Genomic DNA, 27,140 nt, shown 5'->3' on the forward strand with positions numbered 1-27,140 from the left:
AAATTGAAACACAGTATATTCCTCTTCACTACAGTCTATTTGTATCATTAATGCATATTTATCAAGATGAAAAATTACATTGAAATCAACTTCATAACTATTATTTTTTCTAAGTCGTGAAGCTTTTTTATGGAATGGTAAGATGTAAATTGAAAACAAATGCACATTTTTGGCATTCGCAATATAATGATGAAAGCAGTCATAATCCAGAGTATGAGCGAGGAGGACCAAAAGTGCAAACCGAATCTTGCAAACATATACAAACTAAATATTTTTAATGAACTCATATTTCACATTTATTATTATTAGTATTTGTTATTATTATTATTATTATTATTATTATTATTATTATTCGTATTATTATTATCATTATTTTTTATTATTATTATTATTATTATTATTATTATTATTATTATTATTATTATCATTATTATTATTATTATTATTATTATTATTATTATATTTCTGACAGTTATTTTGGAATAAAATAAATGTGGCCACTCTCTTTCACTCAACTGAGAAAACACACTCTGCAATTGAGAGCGTAGACTACATTCCTCTGCAACAAACGTCACCAGTGGAGGTAGGGGCAGCTAGCAGTTTCACAAGCATATCTGTTCATTGTCCAGATTACATGATAGGGAAGGGTGGACAAATATTGTAAAATTCATTGATCCCGAGCAGTGCAGGGTTCGAAAATAAGATTCAACGAGTCGGGGCTAAAATCAGCTCCTGGGTGTCAGGCATCAGCCAGTAGGCAGGAGCTACTGCTGGGGCACTAGGAGGGCATAAACAGTGCGTTGCAAATCGAACTTCCACAAGAGATGCACACTTTAACTTTTTTGCCCTTTATGTAGTGTCCATTATATTTAAGCCTGCCATGAATGGGCCCTGTTTCTCTTTTATTTAGGCTCTCAAGCACTCTGAAAGTTACTGTCGCATGTGCATGAGTGTAGGCCTGGGAAGCCAAAAGTAGTTCCTGGTAACTGTTGGTTTTAAGGTAACCAGGCTAGAAGCAGGAGCTAAAGACATCGCAATGTCGAACCCTGCAGCGCAATATTACTTTGCAACTATCATATAGCCAGTCAAGTGGCACAGCCAGTAGAGCGATCGCTTTGACATCTGTGCAGACCTTGCTAACGCAGGTTAGTATCCCAGCAGGGCCCAACTCATCCTTTCATCCTTCCGAGGTCGATAAATGAGCACCACACACTGTGGGTAATAAGCAGCACTCAGATACCTGAGGGTTTGTAGTGCTATATAAATGCCAAATTAATTAATTAATTTTTATTATTATACACGCCCTGTGGTTTACTAATGCTAAATGCCCTCTTTTCACTGTTGATTGACACCTTGTCTTTGCAGGAAGTGAAGAAGAATGCCCGCTGCCTCCTGTATTGGCAAACACAATAGAGGAAGAAATGAAGCCGCCATATCACAGCGGCGACACCGTTTCCTACAATTGCAAGTTAAGCTACAGACTTCATGGATCAAAAAGCATAACGTGTGTGAATGGAAGGTGGACATCACCCCCGCAGTGCATTGGTAAGTATTTATACAGGCACCAATGAAAACAACTTGAATTGGGGAGACTTCAATGTGGCAGAGCAGAACTTTAAATACAAAAACATGTACTCATCATAAATGGTTCCTAAAGTGACCACTGCCATGCACTGCTGAGGAAATCACATGTTGAACTAATATTGCCTGAGATATGGGGCACTCGTCACCTTGCAAGTTGAAATCCTGGCAGGGCACAGGGAGCTCTTCTTGTTCCCAAGATCCCAAAATGTGTACCAATCCATTTAGTAAGGAGAAAGGGCTATTATTACAGTGCCCAGAAGTCTGGGGAATATGGCACAAGCACTTTAAAGAAACAGATCTTCCTCTTTACAGCTCCAGTGGGAATGCTTGCATGGGCCTTCAAATCTAAAGTAAAACACAACATAGGCAGCCTGGGGCTTTACTGGTCTTCCTGATAGCATATTTTACCTTTTGCCCATTGGGATCTGTGAGCATGCGCATTTGAGCTGTGATGTCAAGTGCAACCTCATACAAGTGCATGGATGTGCAGTTCTCTGTTTTTGCATGATCTATAATGCTATCATGACATTCCTTCAAACCATGTCCGTCCATGTTTTTATAACTATAGGTAACAATCACTGTACCTAACAGAATATTTCACTGATTTGTTTTAATGATATAAACTAAGATGGCCACGTGCATGCAAAGTGCTCACTGTGCATAGCCTGCAGCCATGCACAGCTGTCACTGATTTAGAGGCATCACTTTCAGCAATGTCCTGAGGAAACTGTACCCAGGGCATGACCTTTTGCCATGTTCCACTCACCCAAAGTGACCTGATATGTCATATGTTTCAGTGGGAATTATTCAAGCCACACCCGTTCTATGTCCACATACAGGAGGGAGGCAAGAGGCAGCTATGCAGCTTAAATTCTAAACAGCCAGTCTTCAAGTGTACACTCATACATTGGGGCCAGTCCTAGTTTGTGCACCTGGATCAGTTGTAATACCTTACACCGGCTGCTTAGATCTCGAAAAGTGCATTCCCTAAATTTAATTTAGATCTCTACTTGATGGTCAATTTGTGTTACGAATTGATTCAGAGTATGTTCTGCTCATGGAATTGTATTTAGTGTAAAATGGGCAGTGAGTTCCAAAGGACAATTGAGCCTACACATGTTTCGAGCTATGCTCTTCGTCAGGGATCTTACAACATCATATGCTCGAATTTGCAAATGAAATTAAACTGCTACAAAATCATAAAATTAACGAAATGTCAGTAAATCCATAATTATTCAACATGCACATTAGTGTGAATACTGTAACTTAAAAGTCACAAGAAAATCAACTAATTAGTGGTATCGCAAAAATCCAATATTGTGAGAGTAAAAGTTGCAGTATCGCCAAAATTTCTAGTATCGGCAAATAATTAATTTGAGAAAAAATCCAATCCATGCATGAGTCAGAGGATGAGGGAAAGAGATAAAACATATTGTAATAATCAAATCGTGTATTCGAAAGCTAGCGCGGGGTATAAGGAGACAAAAAACACAGACAACAGATAATAAAAACACATGATAAAAATAGTGAATGATAAGAAAAGCATTGTAATTCATACACAAACTTTTTTATGGGTGTTGCTGTTGCATCAAGTCAAATGTTAGTATTTCCCAGAAATACCATCCTGCACCCGTGTGCAATATATTTGGAAAAAAACAGTTGTTATCAATCATGGTAATGCAGATTTAGGTGCATGCTTTAGACTTTGTAACTCCAACATGAACCGTAAATGCAAATACCAATGTAACCACTAAAACCTTCCTTTGTAACCAGCTATGCATATTTGTAACAGCGCCACGATGCCTTCGGGCTGCTGTGCGCTTTAACAATATCAATAAATAAAATGGGCATGTTTACCCGTTCTGTTCAGGGTCACCATATCCCAATGATTCTTTCATGAGCTATTACTGTGAACTAATGTTGTGTGAAATGACGTGGTGTGCTCATTCCTATGGTAATGCGTGAAATGTGCATAATGGCTGTACAATAAATACATGCATTGGGCTATGTAGTGTTACCTGCGGAACAAAGTGATATTGATTTCACGAATAATAAGCCTCCAACGTGTCATTTCTATCTGAGATGAGATACAAAGTCGTTGTGACACACTGAAGAGTAAATAAAATACACAATGGTGGTGTGCTTAAAAGAACTACGGTAGGGTGCAGATAGTTATAGCACGCCAACCTATGTTTCGAATGAAAGGCACTGAAGGAGTTCAGTCAGATTCAGGTCTCGTGTTGAGCAAGATGTGGCTTTTGAGCCTTATGCTTCATGTGCCTTTGCAGGGAACAGTTCATGCTTCGTATGTGGGGTGGAATCCTGTACTGGCATTGTAGTTGGTAACCTAGGACAAACATTTCTAAATCCTAACTGTTGTTCTTTCGTGCACAGCGCCACTCTTCTATTTAGGCAATATGACCGGAGGAGGGGTCCCATTACTGGTCTGGAAATGCCCCTGAGTGCTCCGTTAAAAAAACCTGGCAATTGCATTTTTATCGAGTCCAGAAATGGCGCTGCAACCGTTTCTCGACTAGAGAAAAAAAAGGCAAAATAAATGGCCACCGGGGATTGGGAGAAGGGACTACAGGCAGTCCCTTCTCCCTATCCATGGAAACGATGGTCGGGACGGCGCGAGATGCAACGTCATTGGGATTACCATCTGGTAATGCTCCTAAACGCACCAATGGGTGCGTTTATTTAATTGGCATTTTGCTGCACCGGGTACTAATACCTAATAGTGCTCATGAAGCTGTTTTCTGTCCAGACCGCTGTTCATTGTGATACAGGAGTTATATTCCAAATTGCTCTCTGTGTGTCACTTAATGTAAAGATGGTGAACAGACTATTCTAGATGTTATTGTATGGTATGTTCCTGGGTGCCATATTTAGGCAATATGACCCGAGGAGGGGGAGCCATTACCGGTCGGGTAATGCCCCCGGGCCAAAGTTAGAAGCCAGAGCGAAGCAAGGGCTTTAGCGGAGCCCTCGGGGAATTACCTAACCGGCAATGGCCCCCTCCGAGGGTCATATTGCCATAAGTATCCCAGCACATTGTACCAGGGTACTAATTGTAATTTATCATCTCGAGTCGAGAAACGGTGCAGTGACCGTTTCTCGACTTGAGAAGAAAATGGCCACCGGGTATCGGGAGCAGGGACTTCACATGGTCCTTTCTCCCTTTCCATGGCGACCAGTCATGGAAGGAACTCTGGAGCCACGGCGATGAAGCAGAAGCTTCAGAGCCTTCTCAGCAAGGTAAGGCCAGGCCGAGAGCCAATGAGCTTGCTTGTAACAAGCTCATTGACCCTCGCCCGGTGCTAATGGAGTATAAGTCATTGACATACACCCTGTGTTGCTTCAGTTGTGTATATGTCAATCAGATTAACTGATGTGATTAGTGTTCGACTTTCCAATACACTGCTATATGTCCAATGCTTAGTGTATCTAACCACCATAATTACAATGTCAAGCATAGACTTTTATCAGTCGGGCATCCCAGATGAGGATTCTATGTGTTTTGTCATGCCTTCCGCTATGAATTAATCTCAATGAAGGCAGCCTATATGTTTAAACTAAATGATACACGTGTTCTCAATCTCATGATGAGAGTTGAGGGCACATCAAAAATGATAATTATCCCCAAATCTAAATAAAGGTGATGGGGGTTTAATTATTACACACTAAGTGAAGGTGCAAGATGGTAATCCTGCCACAGAAGTAAATCTAGGGTACCAATAGTTATGAATCCAGTGTATCACCGTGAAAAAGTACATGAGTTCATTGTCAAATAATCCAATGGGAGCCATAGTCCAGTGCTACTTTAGAGTACAACGACAATGCATAATGCATGCTTATTTCAAAGTATTTTGGACTGAGGTGAAAGTTCCACTGTGAAACATTAGTTACCTGTTTTGTAGATAAAGATGTTTAGTTCACTGTCTTTGTTAAGGCCATCCTTGATTGCTCTGACTTCAATGATGGATCTGGCCACCTCTTTTCTCATTGTTGTTTCTCTGTCATTCAGTCTTGGTCCACAAAGAAGGTTTTCGATGCAGACGAATCGTATCTTTTCTATGTCTTCATTCTCATGTTCTGAGCACTTTGAGTTCCCATTTCTGATTGCATAGAGGTGTACCAGGATCCCCAAAGTTCTCTTTTTGTGCCAGAATTTGTCGCAGACACATACAATCATGCACATACAATCAAGTATTAGAAAGGTTGATTTGCAGTTAAGAAACTTCCCTTGTTTTTTGGGATTCCGTTATAATAACTATTTAGTGTTGCGAAAAAATCAAGATTGGCTTGAATTGACCTTTATGCTTCTTATCGAATAGAAAGTATAACAAGTAAATCATTATTCAGTAAGTGACCTATGCTTGACAAAAGTCACTAGAACATGACCCCTATCCTTATGACTGCTAGCCGAGAGACTGACAGGAATACAATGATTCACAGTAACACTTACTATTTAATTATAGGAAAATGTGTACCCTTTATACTGATGTGTACATGTACATCTTAAGGACAGTCATAGAATGAATATAATATGTACTTGCAGTACTATCGTGGACATGGTGGATTTGAATTCCTTTATTAAACACAAGAGTTTTCATGCTGGGGACCTAGTTATGAATTACACTTTTGTATCCTTGGCAAAGATGCCTACAGATTTTTCAAAAACCAAAACTGGAAGCCTAGATCTAGGCAAAAAATAACTATATAAAAGTGTTGGTCTGAAAGTCCAATTCGGCCACCCTGGCGTGCAGCCCATGTACTTGTCATTGTTTCCTCATGGCTATACCCATTGTTTTCCCCAATGAGCTCTCATCTGAGGCTTTGTCATAGAGGTGATTTCTCTATATGCCTCCTGAGTTGCACTCAGGATGAGGGTGCGACATGCACCGTCTTTGGTTTTCAATGTGATAGTCCAATTGTAGTCCAACTTTGTGGGCTTGAGCATCATTTTTCTGATTTTGCCAGTGCACCCTGCAGTACGATAGCAGTGTGCCTTCTGTGGACGCCAATCTGAAGTTCAGTTATAAGACCAACACCCAGACATGTACCCTATGGCACAGCGAATGGGATAGGGATGTGGCAATATATTGCCATGATGTATTCCTTCCTTGGAGAGGGAAGCCTTGATTTAGCAGGATCAGCTAAATCATGTCGTCATGTTTATGTCGTCTGGAAATCAGACCAAAATATACTCCTGGGTGAAAGAATAGGGAGATAAGTTGAACATGGTGGCCCCCACTGATTGAGTGGTGGCCAGAATATTTGAACAGATGACACCATGTGCGTGGGGCCTTTTTCCCTTTTGTTATCGGCACTTTCCCTTAAATCAGAAATCGCTGCCCATTATCTTGTAAAACCTTCAGTTGAGACCCAAAGCAAGGAAGACAATGGGCCTCATTACACGGACGGCGGTAACCATGGCGCTATTAGCACCATGGTTGCCGCCGGTATTTTACCGAGTCCGCCATAGTGAATGGCGGAATTACCGCCCTATTCCAAGGTGTGTGGGGGCGGTAATTCCCCATTCACCATGGCACTTCCCCATTCCCATTTCTGCCCCTATAGGGCTCAATGGGAATGGGGAAGGCAGTAATTACGGTATTGCAAATTGCGGTACCGTAATTACCTTCAAGGTCCCTTTGCGGGTCCCTACTTTAACGGCTGGTACAGACCAGCCGTTTAGGTCGGGAGCCGCAAAGGGACCTCGTAGTAAGGTGGTAAGGGTTTACCGGCATTGGTACTCTTACCGGTACCGGTAAACCCTTACCGCCATCCGTGTAATGAGGCCCAATGTCAATCTGAAGACCCGCCCTGAGGAATCTCTGCCTGAACCTGCAAACTTACAAAAGCCTCCTGACTACAGATCTCTGCTGCAGAAGGGGCCAGCTGTACTGGACTTCGCTTTACCATGGTGAGACCAAACCTGGTGCTCATTTCCCTTGGTCTGGTGTGACTAGCTGAATCTTTACCTCTTAAGACAACTGCCCGCTAGAAGCCATGCTATTTGGTCTGTAGCAAGGCATGCAGTTAATAAATGATCTTAGACAATCACAAGCTTGTTCATCACTCCCTGCTATCACCTATGACAGATTACCCTGCAGTTGAGAAGGTATATGTCCTGCAAGGCTCCTGGGGCACCCATGATAATCACCTCCATCTAAGGCCCTGAGAAACATTGGTTCTTGCTGGTCATCTTGCCTTATAACATAAGAACTAAATAACACTCCCCTGTAATATGAGATTAATCGACTTTCCATACCTTTTGCATGTATCTGTTACTGTATGTACTCTCATATCTCTAAGCTATTTTTGTTGTATACCTCTTTGTGGATATTCCTTTATTACGAGTAATTCAATGTTACACTATACTCCTGTCTATCCCCTCCACTGCCAAGAGCTAGACTTGATCACTCAACAACTGCGGTCGTTGCAGAGCTGAAAAGCTAAAGGCTACCCTGTTTACCTAAAATTGGAAGTTAATGCTGGCTTCTAACTACAATACTACGCAACTCCGCCTCACATAAAGTATCCTCACATGAAGGTAGTTACATGTCACTAGATGTATTGGTCATCAATTCTCATCATTCTTTCACATCATTCTTTCTTTGTGAGAATATATAAATTAGAAACCTACATAGTCCAATGCATAACAAATAGAGAAATATAAATGATAGGCTCTTTGCTGGGTCTGTCTGTAGGAAAGTGGTCCTCATTACAGTATCAGACACAATGTAGCCTGCTTGCCCTCTGCCATGTCTTCATTTCTTGTGGGATACATTCCCCAATCAGATCTCAGATAAGAGCACCTCTCCCCTTTTCTAATTCAGGCCCGCTTCTTGCGAACATCGTAGTAGCAGCAATCCTTGGATATAGTGGCGACTGGGAAATGGGAGGAGATCTAGGGTGTTGATGGTATCCGCAAATGAGAAGCACAGGGCAACATCTGTAAGGGTGGACGTCGCCAGCTCCTAGTCTCAAGAAACCACCTCAACAAGAGAAGAAGAAATGGAGCCTGATTTATAGAGCGTTTTTCAATTGGATTTTCCCATTGAAAAAGGCTTTTGAAATCAGGCCCCTGGAGGACACATGCCAAAATGTGCTCTCGAGGCCAGATGCCAAAATGGGTTCTGATATCGGATTTTTTTGGTTTGTTGGGGAACTGGAAAATGTGGCACTGGCATTTCCACTGACAATCCGGTTCAACATTGTCATGCAAATAAAATTATATTTTTGTACTGGTTAGTCGCCGAATGCAGATACTAACTTGCCTTCTTGAATGTAAATTTGCCTGCCTCTGCTTCATAATTGCCTGACACTGGGGCACTTTATGCATTCTGGCCCAATTGTCTGACACTATCCCTGGCATCTGTTAGAAGTCAGTCTATGCCAGAGGGCGTGGCTTTTCTGACTTGGTCATTTCCTCTGATCCTTGTAGGCACTTCTGATTTACAGCCAGATGGAATGATGTACTGGTAATCCCAACTTTGATTCACTGCAGTCGGTTCTCGAATCAGTAAATGTGGAATTGCTTTTCTTGTTGTGTTTAAATCTCACTTCTACGATTCTTGGCATTTTCATTTAGAAATTACCCAATTAAATGAATTGTCCCATATTAAAATGTAGATATGAAAACCTGATTGCGAAAATGATTACTCACAATAACTCCTTTCCCTTCTCATTAAATCTGTTAACTTCGCATTTAATTACAACGCATGATCTAACTCGCTCTTTCCTTTGATAAAATAAACTTTTTCTTGAATTGATTATACAGAAAAAGAAGTCTGTCCTCGGCCACCTGAGACACCGAATGGGAGGATTTTGCTGACTGCCCACAAAGCACCTTTCCACGGTGATGATACCGTGTTCCACAGTGATGATATAGTGGTCTACGCCTGTGATACGGGCTATCGTATAAATGGGGCAAGTGATATTAAATGCCGGCTGGGACGGTGGCCAGCAGCCCCTGCATGTACTGGTATGTATGCAGTTTCCTGTCTAAGCTCCTGTGGGCCTTCTAGAATAGCCAACTATCAATTTATATTGAAATGCATCAAGTGTTCATTTCCTTGAAATGCATGGTATGCTGAATGCTTGAATTCATTGGGAACAATTCACAGAGACATTTTCTGCACTTGCGTCCTCGCAATGCACAAGTAAAAGAAAAAAAGCACACATTCTGCACGGATTCCAAAAGTGAATTATTGTAGGGTTGTGCACACAGAGTCACCACTGAGAAACTGCATATCTGCAGAGGCGGAGGAGGAGGGGGTAGGGTTGTGGAAGGGCACTGGCAGATGAAATATATAATATAATATAATTGGTTCTTTATAACGCGCTAAATACCTAGAGGTATCGAAGCCTGCATGGGGATCGTACCTGAGTTGCTCCACCTCATCTTGCAGCACGTTGCAGTTGAGCTATCCTCCCGAATCAAGGGGACACCGGATTCACAGAGAGATGCGCTTCAATGGGCAGCAATCCGTATGCACACTCCCTTGAGCCTGGCGGCCGGGATTAAAACAGGCAATGGGGAATGTGAAATGTTGCTTAGCATGTCTCTAGTGTGATTTAACAGACCACATAGAAATGCTTATGCCTGCCAAAACTTCGGAAACTGTTCAGTTGCCTTTGTGCAAAACCAAAAAACGGAGGGCCCGATTCATGGAATTATTTGCACGGCTCAAAGTGACTTTGCACTGCTGAAAAGTGACTTTGCACTTCCGACACAAATCCTGATTCATGGAATTGTGCAAAGTGTATTTTTGGAGTGCAAAGTCTGTGCAAAGTCAGTGCATAGACATTTTTTCAGTACAAAATGACTTTGTACGGACTTTGCCTTGCAAAAATACACTTTGCACAGTTCCATGAATCAGGGTTTGTGTCTGCAGTGTAAAGTCACTTTTCGGCAGTGCAAAGTTACTTTGAACCGTGCAAAACATTCCATGAATCGGGTCCTGAGTTGGAATTGTAAAAATGTAATCTGCAATGATGAGCCTTTTGAGACCCGCCCAACAAATGCTTACTCTTGTCCCAGAGGGGTAGGTAGGGCGCTATAACCAACCTCCCACCTTCATGGGGCCAGTTAAGCCAATTAATAACTATTAATCAGAACTACACACAGCACATATCTATGCATTGTTGGAGAAGATTTTAGGTCCCTTGTACTCCCAGGTGCCACGCCGCATACACAATAAAGAAATTGCACGCTCAGTCAAGCGCAAACCTAACCGAATTCATGGATTACAATGCGCAACTTCACGTCGGTAAGAGTCACACACAAACCTTGTGATCTTATCGCCACATGATATGAGATGCAAAGTACAACGTGCAAAGGAACCAACGCACAAAAGAAACCTAGATAAAGCACGCAATGCACAACATTCAAACGTTGTTCAACCAGGATAAATGCATGTATACTGGGAGCAATTGTACATGTCCATAGAAGGAGGAGGAGGAGGATATCGAGAGACAGGAATTTCCTATCACGTACTATGCTATTTGGGTTGCCAGATGACCAGGTGTATGCAGGGTGCAGGTTCCCACCATATGTCATCCTAGACCTGGTCAGGGAATGGGCGGAAGACATTGTATCAACCACCATATGCTCCCATGCACTTATCCCCCTGGAGAAGGTGATGACAGCCCTACATTCCCTAGCCTCAGTTTCTTTTCATCGCACGACTGCCATTGTTTGGGGAATATCACAGGCCACACAATCCCTGTGTCTACACCAGGTATTGGGCTGCATCACATCACGTGTGTGTGTTCGTAGCACATATACATGCCACACACACTGCAGGCAAGGCAGAGAGTGTTCCAGGAGTTGTATGCCATAGGACACTTTCCATGTGTCCTTGGAGCCATTGATTGCACGCATGTTGCGCTACAGCCCCCCAAATTGACAGATCAAATGTAATGCAACCGTAAGCATTGGCAATCAATCAATGTGCAGGTCATTTGTGATGCAAATGGAGTCATCATGCATGTCAATGCCTATTTCCCTGGAAGCACACATTACAGCTTCATTTACTTCAGTCACCACCGTACCGGGCCCTGGCATTGGGAAACATTGCCAACACCTGGCTCATTGGTGAGTATAAACTGTCACGCACATGCATGCAGTCACGTGACGCACTGAATAACAGACCATGATGATCAATGCCAACAGCAACCATTTACATATTTGCAGAGAACATTGGCTACCAGCTCTCAACATTCCTGCTGGCACCATTCAGGAATCCTGCCACACCAGCCGTCGCAAGGTACAATGCAGCACACATAGCCACTAAGGGCATAGTGGAGCGCACATTCAGGGTTCTCAAGTCATGTTTCCGCTGCCTTGACCACTCTGGCAGCGTTTTGCTATGTGCCCTACGAGTAGTATGCAACATTATTGTGGCAGCTTGTGTCCTGCACAATGTTGCCACATGGAGTGGCATAACAGATGAGATGCAGGAGGGATATTGTCCTCAGTCACAGGCACCACCCATGACCTAGGTCGGCCAAAGGCCACAAGGAGAAGCTGCAACGACTTCACATGAATACCAGCCTCTGCGGAGCACACACAGTGAAGCCACTGGTGTCATTCAACGATGAATTGGGGCCAATCCACTGTGCCAATAACAACACCCTGATAATGTCTGTCTTGGAGAGGCAAACTGTGTGTGTCCATAGCCATCACATCAACTGCACCAACCACTGGCACAGTCATAGCAAGTAGAAACCACAGTATACATGTTGCTCACACTAAAGAACACAGCACAATTAACAAAATCTCCTACCACTTTAAGATGCCCCCACGCCAACTATTGTGCAAGCAGACCCCCAACAACACACAGGAAAACACAAGTAGGATGACAGTGGCACAGCACAAAATGTAAGCAGTAACTAATACTTGTGAGGACTGCCCTCACCTGCATGTCTCACAACAATATACAGGTAGAGCGGCCACCTGATTCCCTGACAACAATTATGCTCACAATACACATCTACATCTAAATAGTCCTACATACTGGGAAAATTGAAAACTCACTTCAAACAAGATGAACATTTCACCTCACAGCATGGGTAGACACACCATGAAAATCTGAGTGAACGGGATGGTACGTGACAGGCATGACACATGCAAAAACTTCAAGCAATGACTCGCCTGCCTACCATCACCATGTGTCCAGCATGCATGAAGCCAGACCTGCTCACCTAAGGCCAGCACAATAAAAACACCGCGCACAATGACAGCCTCCCTGCCGCCAATTACACCACAACCTGTGACCCCATGAGTGCCATGCAAAAACTGCAAGCAATGACTCGCCAGCCTCCCATCACCATGTGTCCCTAAACCCATGCAGTCGTACCTGCTCACCTCAGGCCACCACAATAAAAAAAAAAACACACAGTGAAAACCCCCCAGAGTGCCTTGAACTTACCTGCACAAGGTACACAACTGTCTCACATCCACAACACTTCACCCGAACCAACATTCTAAGCTTGCAAAGACATGCATTCCATGAAAATGAACCTTGATTTGTCACCTATGGAACAAGGCAACATGACAGCCATGGTCCACCCACTGTCAACAACTGGAATGCCATATCAAAGAGCATGAGCAACAATGAATCCAACGAAATCCAAACTCATTGACAGAGTAATCATGTTCAGTGAAACAAACACATTTCCACCACAGCATGTTATGCAATCTGGGCACAAGGGATCATCTGCCATGGCATGCGGGCACAAGTTGGGCCATTGATTGCAGGCATTCAAGTTGTTCATGCCCACCATCAGGTGTCACGTGTCTCTTCAGGTCACCGTTGGATGCAGGGGAGGGAAAGGGTAGCAAGTGAAAAGGTGAAGTCTGGGGAGTGGAAGTACAAGTGTGGGAGCTGATGTGAAGGATGACGAGGGCAAGCGGGATTGTGGAGACAAAGTGATGAATGTGCAGCTGCGAGAGTGAGACCGAGAAAGGGGAGAGAGAGAGAGTGAGCGAGATAGACAGAGAGAGGAATTGGGGAGGAAGGAGGAGTCTGGCTGGTGGGGAGATAAAGGGAGAGATGGGGGCTGTTACAGTGGGTGGGGGAAAAGAGAAGGGGGTGAAGAGAGGAAGACAGAGACAGAAGGACAGGACAAGAAGGCAGCAGGGGCAGAGAGCCTTGAAGGCACTTTGATGGAAAATAGGACAGGTTAGGGGTGAAGAAGGACAATAGGGGCAGACTGGGAAACAAAGGCTCCTCAGTTTATCATCACAAAAAACAACATGGTCAACACACCATGACATTTAAACCAGAACGTGACCCATGTTCGCAATATCCACACAAATAAGGCTGTTCCACCACCACTCCAGACTCTGCACCAACCACCCCCTATTGGACACCACAGTTCATAGACAGGCCATCACTCCACAGCTGTTGCCTACCCCTCTAACATATCACACACTATGGACCAGCCCTTCCCACGAAGAGGCCAGGATCATGAGGTGTACTGCAAACACTTTCAGATATGACATCTGAACATAATCTGTGGGGAGCGGATGATGTTCCACATGCATGTGCCCACAATGTACATACACATACAGTGCAGTCACTCCCAGTGCTGGATTAGAAAACAAGTTATGGAAACAAAATTCATGCAATACATTCAGGAGGAGAGAACATACATAAAAACAACAATAAACAACATGTGACTTGATTGAGGTCTAAGGATGAGGATGCTGTTGTAGAATGTGTCAAAGGCTGCCAATGGATCTCGTGGGATTAGTGCTGCACAGTCCCCTGTGTAGGCTGTCCGTTGTGTAAGCGCAACCAGAAAATCAATGCACATGATGGATGTTCAATGGGACATACAAAAACTCAGATCTGCACTGATAGTCAACATCCCCAAATCACATGAACTATTCTCCCTCATGCCTCAGGGTTTTCACTTCCACTGTTCCCTGGGATTCTCAAAGCAGTGGTCTTTGCTCTGCCTCATGCGCTAATGAAATCTGTATACCCGACAACTGCCTACCTTATGTAACATAGGTATCAGTCAACATATGCTTGTTCACTCGAATCTGCAGTTGATGTTACTGTCAAGTCTGGGTATTTTACATTTTTCACTTTCACCTATGAATCTCACATCTATGTGTGTTTTCATGTACTCTGGAATCTCAAATCTAGGTGTGTTGTTCAAATGTAATTTTGAATCTCAGATCTAGGTTTGTTTTACATGTACTTTTGAATCTGAAATCTTAGTGCTTTTAATTCTCTTGTGTAAAAAAATAAAAAATGAAGCCTAACTAGCTGGCTCTGATTTAAAAAGGGTCTTTAACTTGATGCCTTACTCAATGTTGCGTTTGGACTATAGTTTGGATCTAGGGCTGTTTTACATTCTGCTGCCTTGTTCAAACACTGTTACTTCCCAGTCCTTACTGTTTTTCAACTTGGTGCTCAATATTGTTTGGAAAGTTGAATTTAGATGTGCATCTAAACTTACATTTGAGCACTGATTGTTTTCTGCTGTATTTAGTGCTCGCCCAGTCTGGGTACTTAGAATCCTGCCACCTTGTGCATATCCTGTTCAAAGCAACGCCTTCATCTGTGACCGCTTGGTTGCTAGTCTGCCTGGTGAGCCTATTCGTGCACTGCACAGCCCCCTTTCTGTGTCTCTCCCTCCTCTCTCCCCCACCACTCACATGGCACTCTCTATCTCCCATATATATTCTAACTGCTTCTCTTATCACCTATCCTATTTTTCTCACAAAGTATGGAAGAAAAAAGCTTCAAAGAGCTCTCTGGACGAAACCAGGCCTACCTATTGCTAACACCTATGTCAATGCTACTTCTAGGCAGACTATTACTGATATCCTCTTTTATGTCCCCTCCCTGGACCTATGGACTCCCAACTTCGTCTCCACTCTCTCCCCTTTCTCCTCTTCACCCATTAATGGTGGAACTAGATGGGAAGTACTCTTGGCATACTTCTCATCCTTTAGGTGCATCACAATGGCACTATCATGGCCCAGGGTTCTCCCAAGTTTCTCCACCTACTCAACTCCACTCAACCTACTCTTCTCCTGCTTGACCAATGCCTGCCCTCTCTCATTAACTTCCCCTCTTCTCCTTCCTCTTTGCTAACCTCTCTAACACCACCAATGGTAGTCCCAGTCCCCTGGACCTCTCCTCGGAAAACTTTCAAAGGTGGTAATCAGCTTCACTTAGCTACCTCAAACACGTGTTCTGCTGTCAGATACTCCTATGACATTGGTCTCCTTCTTGAAGACTTTGACCTCGATTTTCTCGCCCTCACTGAGACGTGGTTCAATGCCCGGTCCATCACTGCTCTTGACACTCTCATTCCTGAGGACTATAAGCTCCTCTCCAAACCCAGGCCCAACCAGCCCAGAGGTGGAGAGGCCTTGATTTTCCCTTAGTGGGTCCCTGCCTCTATCATACCTACTCAATCCTACACCACTTTTCAATGCCTCTTCTGTAGGCTTGGGGTCTCACCCACTCTCTCACTCACCCTCGCTACCATCTACAGGCCCCCTGGCCCTATCCCTCTCTTCCTCTCTGAATGGGCCAACCTCACCTCCTGCCCCTTGACCTCTACTTCCAAACTCCTCTTTCTTAGTGACTTCAATATCCACCTCGGCTATACCTGTTTATACTTTGCCATTGATTGTTTTGTATGTAGAATAATTTTAGGCTTGCTAACACTTTTAAAAAAAACGTACTGATCTTAGGAATTTACTGACTTTTAGAACTTTATAAAAAATACTTTTAGCCATCTTGCTTTATATGCTTTAGTGTAATTGAAGCCCCTTGAGGCTGATCAAAGTGACTGTGTTTTAGTGTTGCTGCAATCTTTAGTATACTTACTTGCATATATGTGCCGATTAACCTTCTGAACTTCTTTATAGGCCTCCAGAGGTAACATCCATGTTTGAGGAACATCTATTGACCTTGCTATGCAGCATTGCTAAATCACATTCACCTTTACTAGTTCTCGGCGACGTTAATCTATAGGCCAATCACCCTGCATGCCGAGACGCTGTATCCATCTTAAACACTTTAGTAAATCCTGGCTTCACACAACACGTCACGGGACAACCCATGTTGGTGGTAATACCCTTGACTGGATACTTTCTCACAATATGGATATTACTAATGTTAAAGCCCAGACCTGTCCCTGGTCAGACCATTTATCAATTGCCTTTGAAGTCTCTACCTATTTAGAGATGGCAAAATTCTATGTTCCCACCAAACAAATTGCCTCCATTAGGAACTCTAAAGGTATTTACATCCACTGCTCTTCTTCTCCTTCATCCATTGGATGATGATATACCACTGGATGACTTTACGTCAGCCTTCAGGAAGGCCATTAACCAGTCTTTTGAACTTTTGGCCCCTCTGAAACAGCCTCCTCATAAGAAAGCAGCCTCCCTTAAAGGGTGGCTCTCCTCTAATATCCTTAGTTCCAGGGCAGCAAAAAGAAGATCAGAACGTCTGTGGCGCAAGCATCCCTCTATATTTCTTGCTACTTATACGTCCTCTGTGAAGGTCTATAAGAACCTCTTGCTGAAAGCTAAAGAAGACAAATTAAATGCCAGAATTGAAACAGCTAAATCTAAGCCGAGGGAACTGTTTAAAGTGCTCTCGGAATTAAAGGGTATCTCAATAGACCCTCTCCCTGAAGCTGACAATGCATGGCGTCAACACATTCACGACTGTTTCATTCAGAAAATTAAAACACATCAATTAAACATTCTGGACCAACTTAAACTATTTCAATCCTGTGATACTGAAAGCCCCTAAAACTGCCCTCCATATGATCGTGGTGTCTCCTCCTTCTCTTTTCGTGAGGTTTCAGAGAGTGAAGTTCAGGGTTCTATACTCAAGCTGAAACCAACAATCTGTAAAGGAGATAGATTTCCTGCTCAGCTCTTTCAAGAATTTCAGAGCTCCCTGGTGCCCTGGGTAACCACTCTTGTCAATCGATATTTCACTGACTCCTCTGTCCCAGCTAGCATCAAGGAAGCCTGAATCTCGCCCTTATTAATAAAAAGAGAATCCTGACACTAGTGACCCCGGACACTTCCGGCTGATCACTAATGTCCCTTCCCTATTGAAAATTCTGGACAAACTAGCAACAAATCAGTATCAAAGCTGTGTGCAGCAAAACAACATCCTGGCCACTGTCCGGTCTGGGTTTCGTGTTAATCACGGAATGGAAACTTCCCTTTTAGATCTTAAATCCAACATTATTGAGATTATTGATAGAGGCGACCAAGCTCTTTTGCTTCTTTTGGATCTTTCGGCCGCCTTTGATCTTGTAGATCATGTCACTCTGACCGATAGATTAGTCCTATTGGGTGGGTGTTCCATTGCTGCAGCCAATTCGTTTACATTGTTTCTTGCCCCTCGTACTGCCTATGTAACCAAGGACAATGCACATTCCCAAAAAGCAGTTTTGACCTGTGGGGTTCCGCAAGGATCCTGTCTATTGCTACTATTGTTTAACATCTACATAAAACCCTTGTGTGATCTGCTTTCCTCTCTGGGCATGTGGTTCATAAACTATGCAGACAACAGACAGATTGTGATCGAATTATCAGGCCTCTATAGTAAAGAACTTGAATTGACAGACTCTATCTTTAACACTATACAATCTTGGATGACTAGAAACTCCTTGGCTTTAAATAACAAGAACACGGAACTACTTATCTTTGGCACAAAGACAAAACTTAAATGTCTTGGCCCATCCTACAGCAGTTTTGTCATTGCAGGAAATACCATCAAGGTCTCTGATTATGTGAAGACACTCAGGGTCTACTTTGATCATCATCTTTCTTTCAAGAAACATGTTCTACACCTCAAATCCTCCTGGTCCTACTACATTCACCTGTTATGGCAAATCCGTCCACATCTCTCAGAGACCAACAGGGCCACGATAACGGCTGCCATCATCAATACTAAACTGGACTATTGCAATAGCCTCCTTATTGGATCCTCTCAGGCAAATGTAAAAAGTCTTCAAGTGAACCAACATTGAGCTGTTCAGGCCGATGGTGGCATTGGTTGATTTAGCCATATTACTAAAGCACATTGAAAACTACATTGGCTTCCTGTCAGCCAAAGAATTAGACTTAAAGGTACCATTATAGTCCATACTTGCCTGACAGGTAAACCCCATAACTACCTTTCAGCTAGAATTTTTAGAGTTCCTTTTCGACAAACTCTTCATTCCAATAAAGACACCCTTCTACAGCAACCTTGAGTCTTGTTGAAGAAACTCAGTGGCTCAAGCTTCCATGCATGGGGCCCGAACCCTTGGAACCAGCTCCCTTCTGCCCTCAAGGTCTGTGAGTCAACAGCCCAATTTAAAAAACAACTAAGACCTATCTGTTTGACTTAGGTCCAGATTAGATACTAACCAATAGCATGTCTAGACCTCCCCCTTGCTATGACCCTTACTTGTTTTTTGTTGTATCTATCTTGTGAGCGTTTTTAGGCCTGTGGGTGTAAGGCGCAATACAAAACATTGAATAGATCAATAGACTCACCTGATTCAGCCACCCTATGGTTCCCTGACCTCTGTGACTCTCTCTCTTACTAGTCTTCCTATTCAGCCCAACCCACTCAGCCAGACACACCCTGAATGACTTCACCTCTGGCGACAACCCTATCACTAACCCGGTCACCTCACACTTGGGGCCCCTGAGCCCTCTGTCCAAGCCTCCTCCTACACTGCCAGCCTTCTTCACTGTCATTTGACCGATAAAGCGAGTGTCAGTCGCTGCTTTTGCCACCACTTTCATCCCCCATCCCTGCATCTGACTCTCACTCTGTCTCTCTCCTCGCTAACCTTTACCTGTCCATCTCTGACACCATTGCCATACTTGCCCCTGTCATGAGGATCCGCCTGAAGCCTGTCTCCAAGAGCAACAGATGGTATGACTCTGACCTTGCTTCTCTGAAACGAAAGAGCAGAGATACTGAATGGAAGTGGCACACCTTGTATTAACCATCCGACAAACTGGCCTATTGCCTGCTCCAAAGCAAATATAGTTTGTCTATATGTTCCAAGAAGAGGGCACACATCCAAGGCCACATCACTGGAGCCACTGACAACATAGCTAACCTTTTCAAAATTGGCAATCCAACCAATCCAACTGCAGTCTCTATCTCCCTCCTTCCTTCCCAAGCTCTCTGCACCGCTTTGGCCTCCAATTTAACATCTAAACCTCAGCACATCATGTCCTCACTCTCCTCCACTCTCCTCCACTACTATCTTTACCCTACCTCCTGCTCTTCTGCCTCGCTTGGACCCATCCTCCACCTCACGCACTCTCCTCCCTCCTTCCCATGGCACTTGATGGGGTCTTAAAGTTGCCCGCTTTGTGAAGGTCTCATCCGAACAGGTGCTGCCCTGCTCTTCTAGACCCATTAAGGACACCATCTCTTCTCTTGCCCCAGCTCTTACGGACTTCTGTAACAAGTCCTTCACCACTGGCTCTTTCCCTCTATCCCTCAAAAACTCCATTGTTCACCCTCTACTAAAAAACCCATCTGCTGACGCCTCCTCCCAGCTAACTATTCCCCTATCTCCACCACCCCCTTCCTGGGTAAACTCTTGGAGAAGTTGGTCCTCTGCCAATTGATCCTTTATACTGAACTTGTTGGTTGCCTCGAAGACCATCAATCTGGATTCCAGAAATCCAGAGGCATGGAAACTGCTCTTCTGAACACCTGTGAAGTCATGCTTGCAAAACTTGACTCTAATTCCCCTGCTGTTCTCATTCTCCTCAACCTCTCCTCTGCCTTTGACATGGTCATCCATTCTGTCCCCATAAAACGCCTCTGTGACACCCTTGGCATCAGAGCCGGGCACAGGATTGGCTGTCCTCCTTCCTCACTTAAAGCCCTTCTCAGTTGTAACCGGGCACTTTCTCCTCCACCAACTCACTTTCTACCTGTGATATCCCTCAAGGCTCTATCCTATCGATGTGGCTCCTCAAAATCTATCTTGCCCCTATTGCTCACCTGATCTTCTTCTCTCCTCATTTCCAGTGTTGTGCTGATGACACACAGCTTTTCCTTCAAACTTCCCCCTGCTACGTCCTCTTCCTCCTCTCTCATCCTGTCACGATGCCTTCCCCCAGACATCAGGAGCAGACATGTCTGCCCAGAGTACTGGCATCCATTGGGACCTCCAAGGCCCCAAAGGATTGCCTAAGGGATTCCTGGACTCAGTCCTGGCGCCGCTGGCGCCAGGCTCATATTGCCTTTTTCAGGCAAGTCAGGTCATCAAGTGGAAAAACCATGTACAGGCCACCTTGGGCCCCTTGAAGGGATTACTTTATTCAGGGACTATTTCCTTGGGTGTGGTACTGGGACTACTTTACCTGGGAACTACTTCTGGATGGCTATTTAAACCACGCCCGGAGAACAGAACACGCTTCGCGTTATCCTGCAGCGTAACGCTCGCCATGCCTGCAACTCCAGTATCCAGTCCTGTGCCACGTCCATCTTGTTCTTCATGATCCGAACCTGCAAAGGAGAAAAGGAAAACAGATTAGAACAAGAGCCTTACCATTTGCCATCACAATCATCCGGGAGTCGCCGCACCTACAAGAAAAGAAACTCCAATTGCCGCGCTATACAGTCAGCATCAGCGCCGCGGAGTACTCACCGATGCTCCATTCATCCATGCGATCCAGCGAGGCACACTGACGAGATCGCCGCTCAGAGCATCCGCACCTGCAAAAGATAAGAAAGTTTACAGGTGAGCTGCGCCTCGCTAAAGACATTCGACCTCGCACCGCAAGATACTTACCTGAGGCAATATTCGCTCGAGGTCTCACGAGTCACCATCATACGTCCCTCGCTCCAGGGACAATTGATTAATCACACTAATGAACAATATCGCTTGCTAAGACTTTTGCTTGGTGCAAATACTGAATCTTACCTTTGCACTACCTCGTTTCTTTCGGAGAAGAGACACCTGTCTTAGACAATTCTGCAAGAGGAAGAAACAAAGAAAAGGTACAAGAGTGAACTATAAGACAACCTGAACTCTAAAGCATTGCATGCTACTTTGGATTGGCAAAAGGCTTACCTCTGAGTCATTGTTGTCTGGAACTCTCCCATAAGATTAAGGGATCAGTGAAGTTAACTGGATTCCAAGTTCAGCACACCCCTGCATTCTCACGCAGGATGGAGAGCCCATCCTTCTGAACAATAAGGTGAGACATAATTAGGGGAACACAAGCTGGCTACGGAAGCAGAAGTTAAACCTCCTTCTAGCGGTCGGCTAACTTACCATTTTTACCACTCTAGGAAAATCCTCCTGCGTGCCAGATAGACGAAACTAAGAGGGCAAGTGCAGTCGCTCATCACTACATTACGAGTCACATTGGTGGAGACCGTTGCAGTCCAGCTTCGTTCAGCGCCCCTGTGGAACCCAGGTGAGCATAACAGAACGCAAAGCCTCAACACAAATTTCTACCCGGGAGTCATGGAAACCTCAGAGACTGACCAATTAGCCCAGCTCCTGGGGGAGCTAAGAGCTGAAGTACATTCCGCCCGCCAAGAAACCAATGCTCTAAGAAGAGAACTGATTGTGGCAAAGGAGCGTACAGATGACCTTGCCAGACAACTACTCCAAGCCCAAGCTGGTCACACACATTACCTGGATTGGGGGGAGCGTCAGCCTCAATTCAGCCAAGCAGCCCAGTACAAGTGGTATTACCGGGGGCTATGCCTTTAGCTCAACCAGAACGCTTTGCCAGGGACCCTAAGAGGTTTGCAGTTTTTATGAACCAGTGCCACCTGCACTTTCTATGTAGAGCTGGAGCCTTTCCAAATGATCAATCAAAAGTGGCCTTCGTACTGTTATATCTCAGCGGCAGTGCAGCGGATTGGTCAATTCCGCTAGTCAACCAGGATGACCCTCTTCTTCGGGATTTCCAGGGATTTCAACAAAACATGGAGAAATTATTCGCCCGACATTCTCAAGGTCAAGCAGTAGATAATGAACTTTTGTTCTTATGTCAAGGGAACCAGGATCTATTAACTTACATCGCAACTTTCAATAGGTTGGTGGTAGAAACCGGTTGGCCTGAAGACAAAAGAACTACGCTATTCCATCGTGGGTTAAGAGGCAAACTAAAAGACGTTTTAGCACAGGTAGTAAACTCACCTCAAGAATGTGCAGAATATATAGACCTGGTAGTTCAGTTGGACCACAGACTTCAGAACCGAAAAGCTAATCGAGCTAGATTCGAGAATCGGGTACTGGTGAGACCCAAGGACAACACCTCCAAAGGTACGGATGTATCTGAACCCATGCAGATTGGGGGAGTTAGAGGACCGTTGTCCAAAACCGAAAGATAAAAAAGGAGGCAGCTGCAATTGTGCTTATATTGTGGAACCTCAGGATATTTTTTGAGGGACTGTCCCGTGAAACTGCCTAAAAAGGTTGTAGGAGCCGCCGACAAAATCAGTACAGAACCTGAGCCGGGAAACAACCCCGCCCGACAAGCGTAGAGGTCCGCTTGTCGAGCGAGAAGAAGGACTCTCAGACCTCACACCTAACCCTACTATTGATCCTTATTGGTCACCAGCAACCATCTCGTATGCATGCGGTTAGAGCTTACATTGATAGTGGAGCCATAGGTAACTATATGGATCAAGAATTGGCTACAAGGGTGAATCTTTCTCTTTGCTAAAAGACCACAACTGATGTAGTCACCACCGTCGATGGAACTGAAATCGCTTCCGGCCCAGTGACTCATTCAACGACGGAGATGACGCTTTTGGGCCAAGATGGGCCTTGAGAGAAGATTGTGTTTGATCTAATCCATGCTCCATAGTTCCAAATAATTCTGGGAATGCCATGGTTAGAAACGCATAATACTTGCATAAACTGGCCTGAAAAGAGAGTGACCTTCTCAGAGTGTATGCATACTTGTTATCCGGAAGAATCCCCGACCAAGGAGATAGCCACGGTCATGAGCCCGACAACCCTGTTACCCCACGAATAGCAGGATTTTCAGGATGTATTTCAGAAAGATCAAGCCAACAGTTTGCCACCTCATAGATCGTATGATTGCCAAATCGATCTCATACCTGGCGCACAAATTCCGTGCAGTGGGATCTACGCCCTTACCGGACCCGAGAATCTTCATTTAAGGCCATACTTAGATCAATACCTGGCTAATGGCTTCAGCTGCCCGTCAAAGTCTCCAGCAGCCTTGCCTTTGTTCTTCGTCCCAAAAAAGGAAGGAGACCTAAGAACTTGTATGGACTGTCGAGCATTAAATCAAGTAATTGTAAAAAAAACTTACCCCTTGCCCCTAATTGCAGAATTATTGGACCAAGTAAAGGATGCCCGTATTTACACTAAATTGGATCTCTGAGGTGCGTACCATCTTGTACGCGTGAAAAAGGGTGACGAGTGGAAGACCGCCTTCCGTACCAAATACGGATTATTTGAATATCAAGTGATGCCTTTTGGGATTTGTAACGCCCCGGCAGCGTTTCAGTATTTTATGAAAAAATGTCCTCCGTGAACTAATTGATGTCTGAGTCGTCGTGTGTATTGACGATATCCTGGTATACTCGCCTTCTGAACTAGATCATGTGAAACATGTTCGTGCAGTACTAGAAAAATTACGCCAACATAAATTGTACGCAAAATTAGAAAAGTGCTTCTTTCACACTACTGAGGTCGAATTTCTGGGATTTGTCCTGACCCCAAATGGAGTTCGAATGGATTCACAGAAGGTAGATGCTATCCTCAAGTGGCCCTCACCTACTTCAATAAAAGGGGTACAGAGTATGCTTGGATTTGCAAACTTCTCCCGCAGGTTCATTCCTGATTTTTCACATTTGGTGCACCCCATCACATCACTATTGCGGAAGAATAAACGCTTCCAGTGGTCAGAAGAAGCAGAAAAGGCCTTCCAAGAGCTAAAGCAGAAATTCACTTCAGCTCCTGTTTTAAAGCATCCACGCCCAGAACTCCCATACGTGGTAGAAACTGATGCATCCAGTCTGGCTATGGGGGCGGCCCTTTCCCAAAAAGATCTGGAAACAGGTCAACTTCATCCAGTGGCCTTTTGGTCAAGAAAGTTTTCAGCACCTGAACTAAACTATGCCGTCACCGGCAAAGAACTTCTAGCCATCAAGTCGGCATTCAAGGTTTGGCGGCACTATCTTCTCGGAGCCTGACACACCATCACAGTAATTACGGATCATAGAAACTTACAATACTTAAAGACAGCCAAGGCTCAATCATCACATCAACTTAGATGGGCTTTATTTTTTGCGGAATACGATTTTGTGATTACTTACCGACCTAGTTGTTGAAACGGCAAAGCAGATGCTCTATCCCGCATAGGAATGGAAGAAACATATACAAATCCAGAACCAGTGCCTATAATCCCAGAAACGAGAATCCTAGGAATAACTACCTTGCTAACTCTAAACGACATCCATGAGAAAATTCAGCAACTTCTCGATTCTACAGCCTTACAAGATTGGTCAAACAAAGGCAAAAATCATTCAGTCATTGATCATTTACCATATTACCAAGGACGTCTTTTTCTACCTAGTAAGGGACTGCAAGAACAGGTTATTTCCAATTATCATGAGTCCTTGGTAGAAGGCCACCCTGGAATTACAAAAACCGAAGCCAAAATCAAGAGACATTTCTGGTGGCCTACTTGGTGAAAAGACATTATTTATGCTATCTTGTGGCATTTGTGCTCAAAACAAGGCCCAGAAGAAGAAGCCAGTGGGTTTATTGCAACCCTTAGACATTCCACCTACACCCTGGTATACATTATCTCTTGATTTTATCACAGATTTTCCTCCATGTAATGGGTTCAACACTATTTTAGTAATAGTGGACCTATTTTCCAAAATGGCCCACTTTATCCCATTAAAAGGCTTACCTTCGGCCTCAACCCTGGCCAAAGAATTTCTCGAACACATCATTCGAATACACAAATTTCCTTCAGTCCTAGTTTCGGATCGGGGCAGTCAGTTTATTTCACAATTTTGGAGAAAATGTTGCCAATTAGCCCAAATTGATGTAAGACTTTCAACCAGCCACCATCCACAAACCGATGGTCAAACCGAGAGAACCAACCAAACGTTAGAGCAATACCTACGGTGCATGTTATACCAAACGGAAGGCAACTGGAAGGATATTTTATGGATAACCGAATATGCCTACAACAATTCCTTACACTCTGGCACTGGAAAAGCCCTTTTTATACCATATATGGAAGACATCCTCGAACCTCTGAACTCGATCCACCTCAGCATTTGGAGATGCCCGCCATGAGCAATTTACACGCTACTATAACATAAGCTTTCAAAAAGGCAACCGAACATTTAAAACAAGCAAAAGAAAGGTACAAGAAAACCGCCGATCCACATCGGAGAGAAGCCCCAAAATACCTGATTGGAGACCAGGTTTGGCTAGCTTCAAGACACATACCGCTAAAAGGGACCCACACCTTCAATCCCAGATATTTGAGACCTTACACCATTAAAGCCATTATCAATCCAGTGGCAGTTAAATTGGGGTTACCTCCGAATATGCAAGTCCATCCAGTATTTCATGTTTCACTTTTGAAACCAGTGCAACCAGGAACAAGAATAACCAAACCACCAAGCCCCATCCTAGTAGATGGCGAACCAGAATTCGAAGTAAAAAACATTTTGGACTCAAAGTTGGTTGTTTCAAAACTCTTTTATCTTGTTGACTGGAAAGGCTATGGTCCACAAGAAAGATCATGGGAACCAAGTGACAATATTCATGCTCCACGACCGATAAGACGGTTCCACCAGCACTTCCCGGACAAGCCTGGACCAGCGAGAAGAACCACCTTGGGAGGTGCCTTGGGGGGAGTGCTGTCACGAAGCCTGCCCCCAGACATCAGGATCAGACCTGTCTGCGCAGAGTACTGGCATCCGTTGGGAACTATAAGGCCCCAAAGGATTGCCTAAGGGATTCCTGGAGTCAGTCCTGGCGCTGTTGATGCCAGGCTCATATTGCCTTTTTCAGGCAAGTCAGGTCATCAAGTGGAAAAACCATGTACAGGCCACCTTGGGCCCCTTGAAGGGATTACTTTATTCAAGGGACTATTTCCTTGGGTGTGGTACTGGGACTACTTTACCTGGGAACTACTTCTGGATGGCTATTTAAACCACGCCCGGAGAACAGAACACGCCTCACGTTATTCTGCACTCCTGCAGCGTAATGCTCACTGTGCCTGCAGCTCCAGTATCTAGTCCTCTGCCACGCCCGTCTTGTTCTTCATGATCCGAACCTGCAAAGGAGAAAAGGAAAGCAGATTAGAACAAGGGCCTTACCATTCGCCATCGCAATCATCCGAGAGTCGCCGCACCTGCAAGAAAAGGAACTCCAATTACCACGCTATACAGTCAGCATCAGCGCCGCAGAGTAATCACCAATGCTCCATTCATCCATGCGATCCAGCGAGGTACGCTGACGAGATCGCCACTCGGAGCATCGGCACCTGCAAA

At 44.3% G+C, this 27,140-nt stretch overlaps 1 protein-coding gene across 2 annotated transcripts in view; it reads left to right on the forward strand.

Moving 5' to 3' along the window:
* Positions 1-27,140, forward strand: part of LOC138537956 (complement factor H-like) — a 498,187-nt gene that overhangs the window by 65,398 nt on the left and 405,649 nt on the right. For both annotated transcript variants that reach the window (XM_069641492.1, XM_069641493.1), the window contains exons 5-6: positions 1,366-1,545; positions 9,374-9,577. In XM_069641492.1, coding sequence (XP_069497593.1) covers positions 1,366-1,545; positions 9,374-9,577 — 384 coding nt within the window. The remainder of the gene's footprint in view (positions 1-1,365; positions 1,546-9,373; positions 9,578-27,140) is intronic.

Source organism: Ambystoma mexicanum, chromosome 1q, assembly GCF_040938575.1.
Source record: "Ambystoma mexicanum isolate Mex_15411 chromosome 1q, UKY_AmexF1_1, whole genome shotgun sequence".
In the NCBI taxonomy this organism is placed as follows: Eukaryota; Metazoa; Chordata; class Amphibia; order Caudata; family Ambystomatidae; genus Ambystoma; species Ambystoma mexicanum.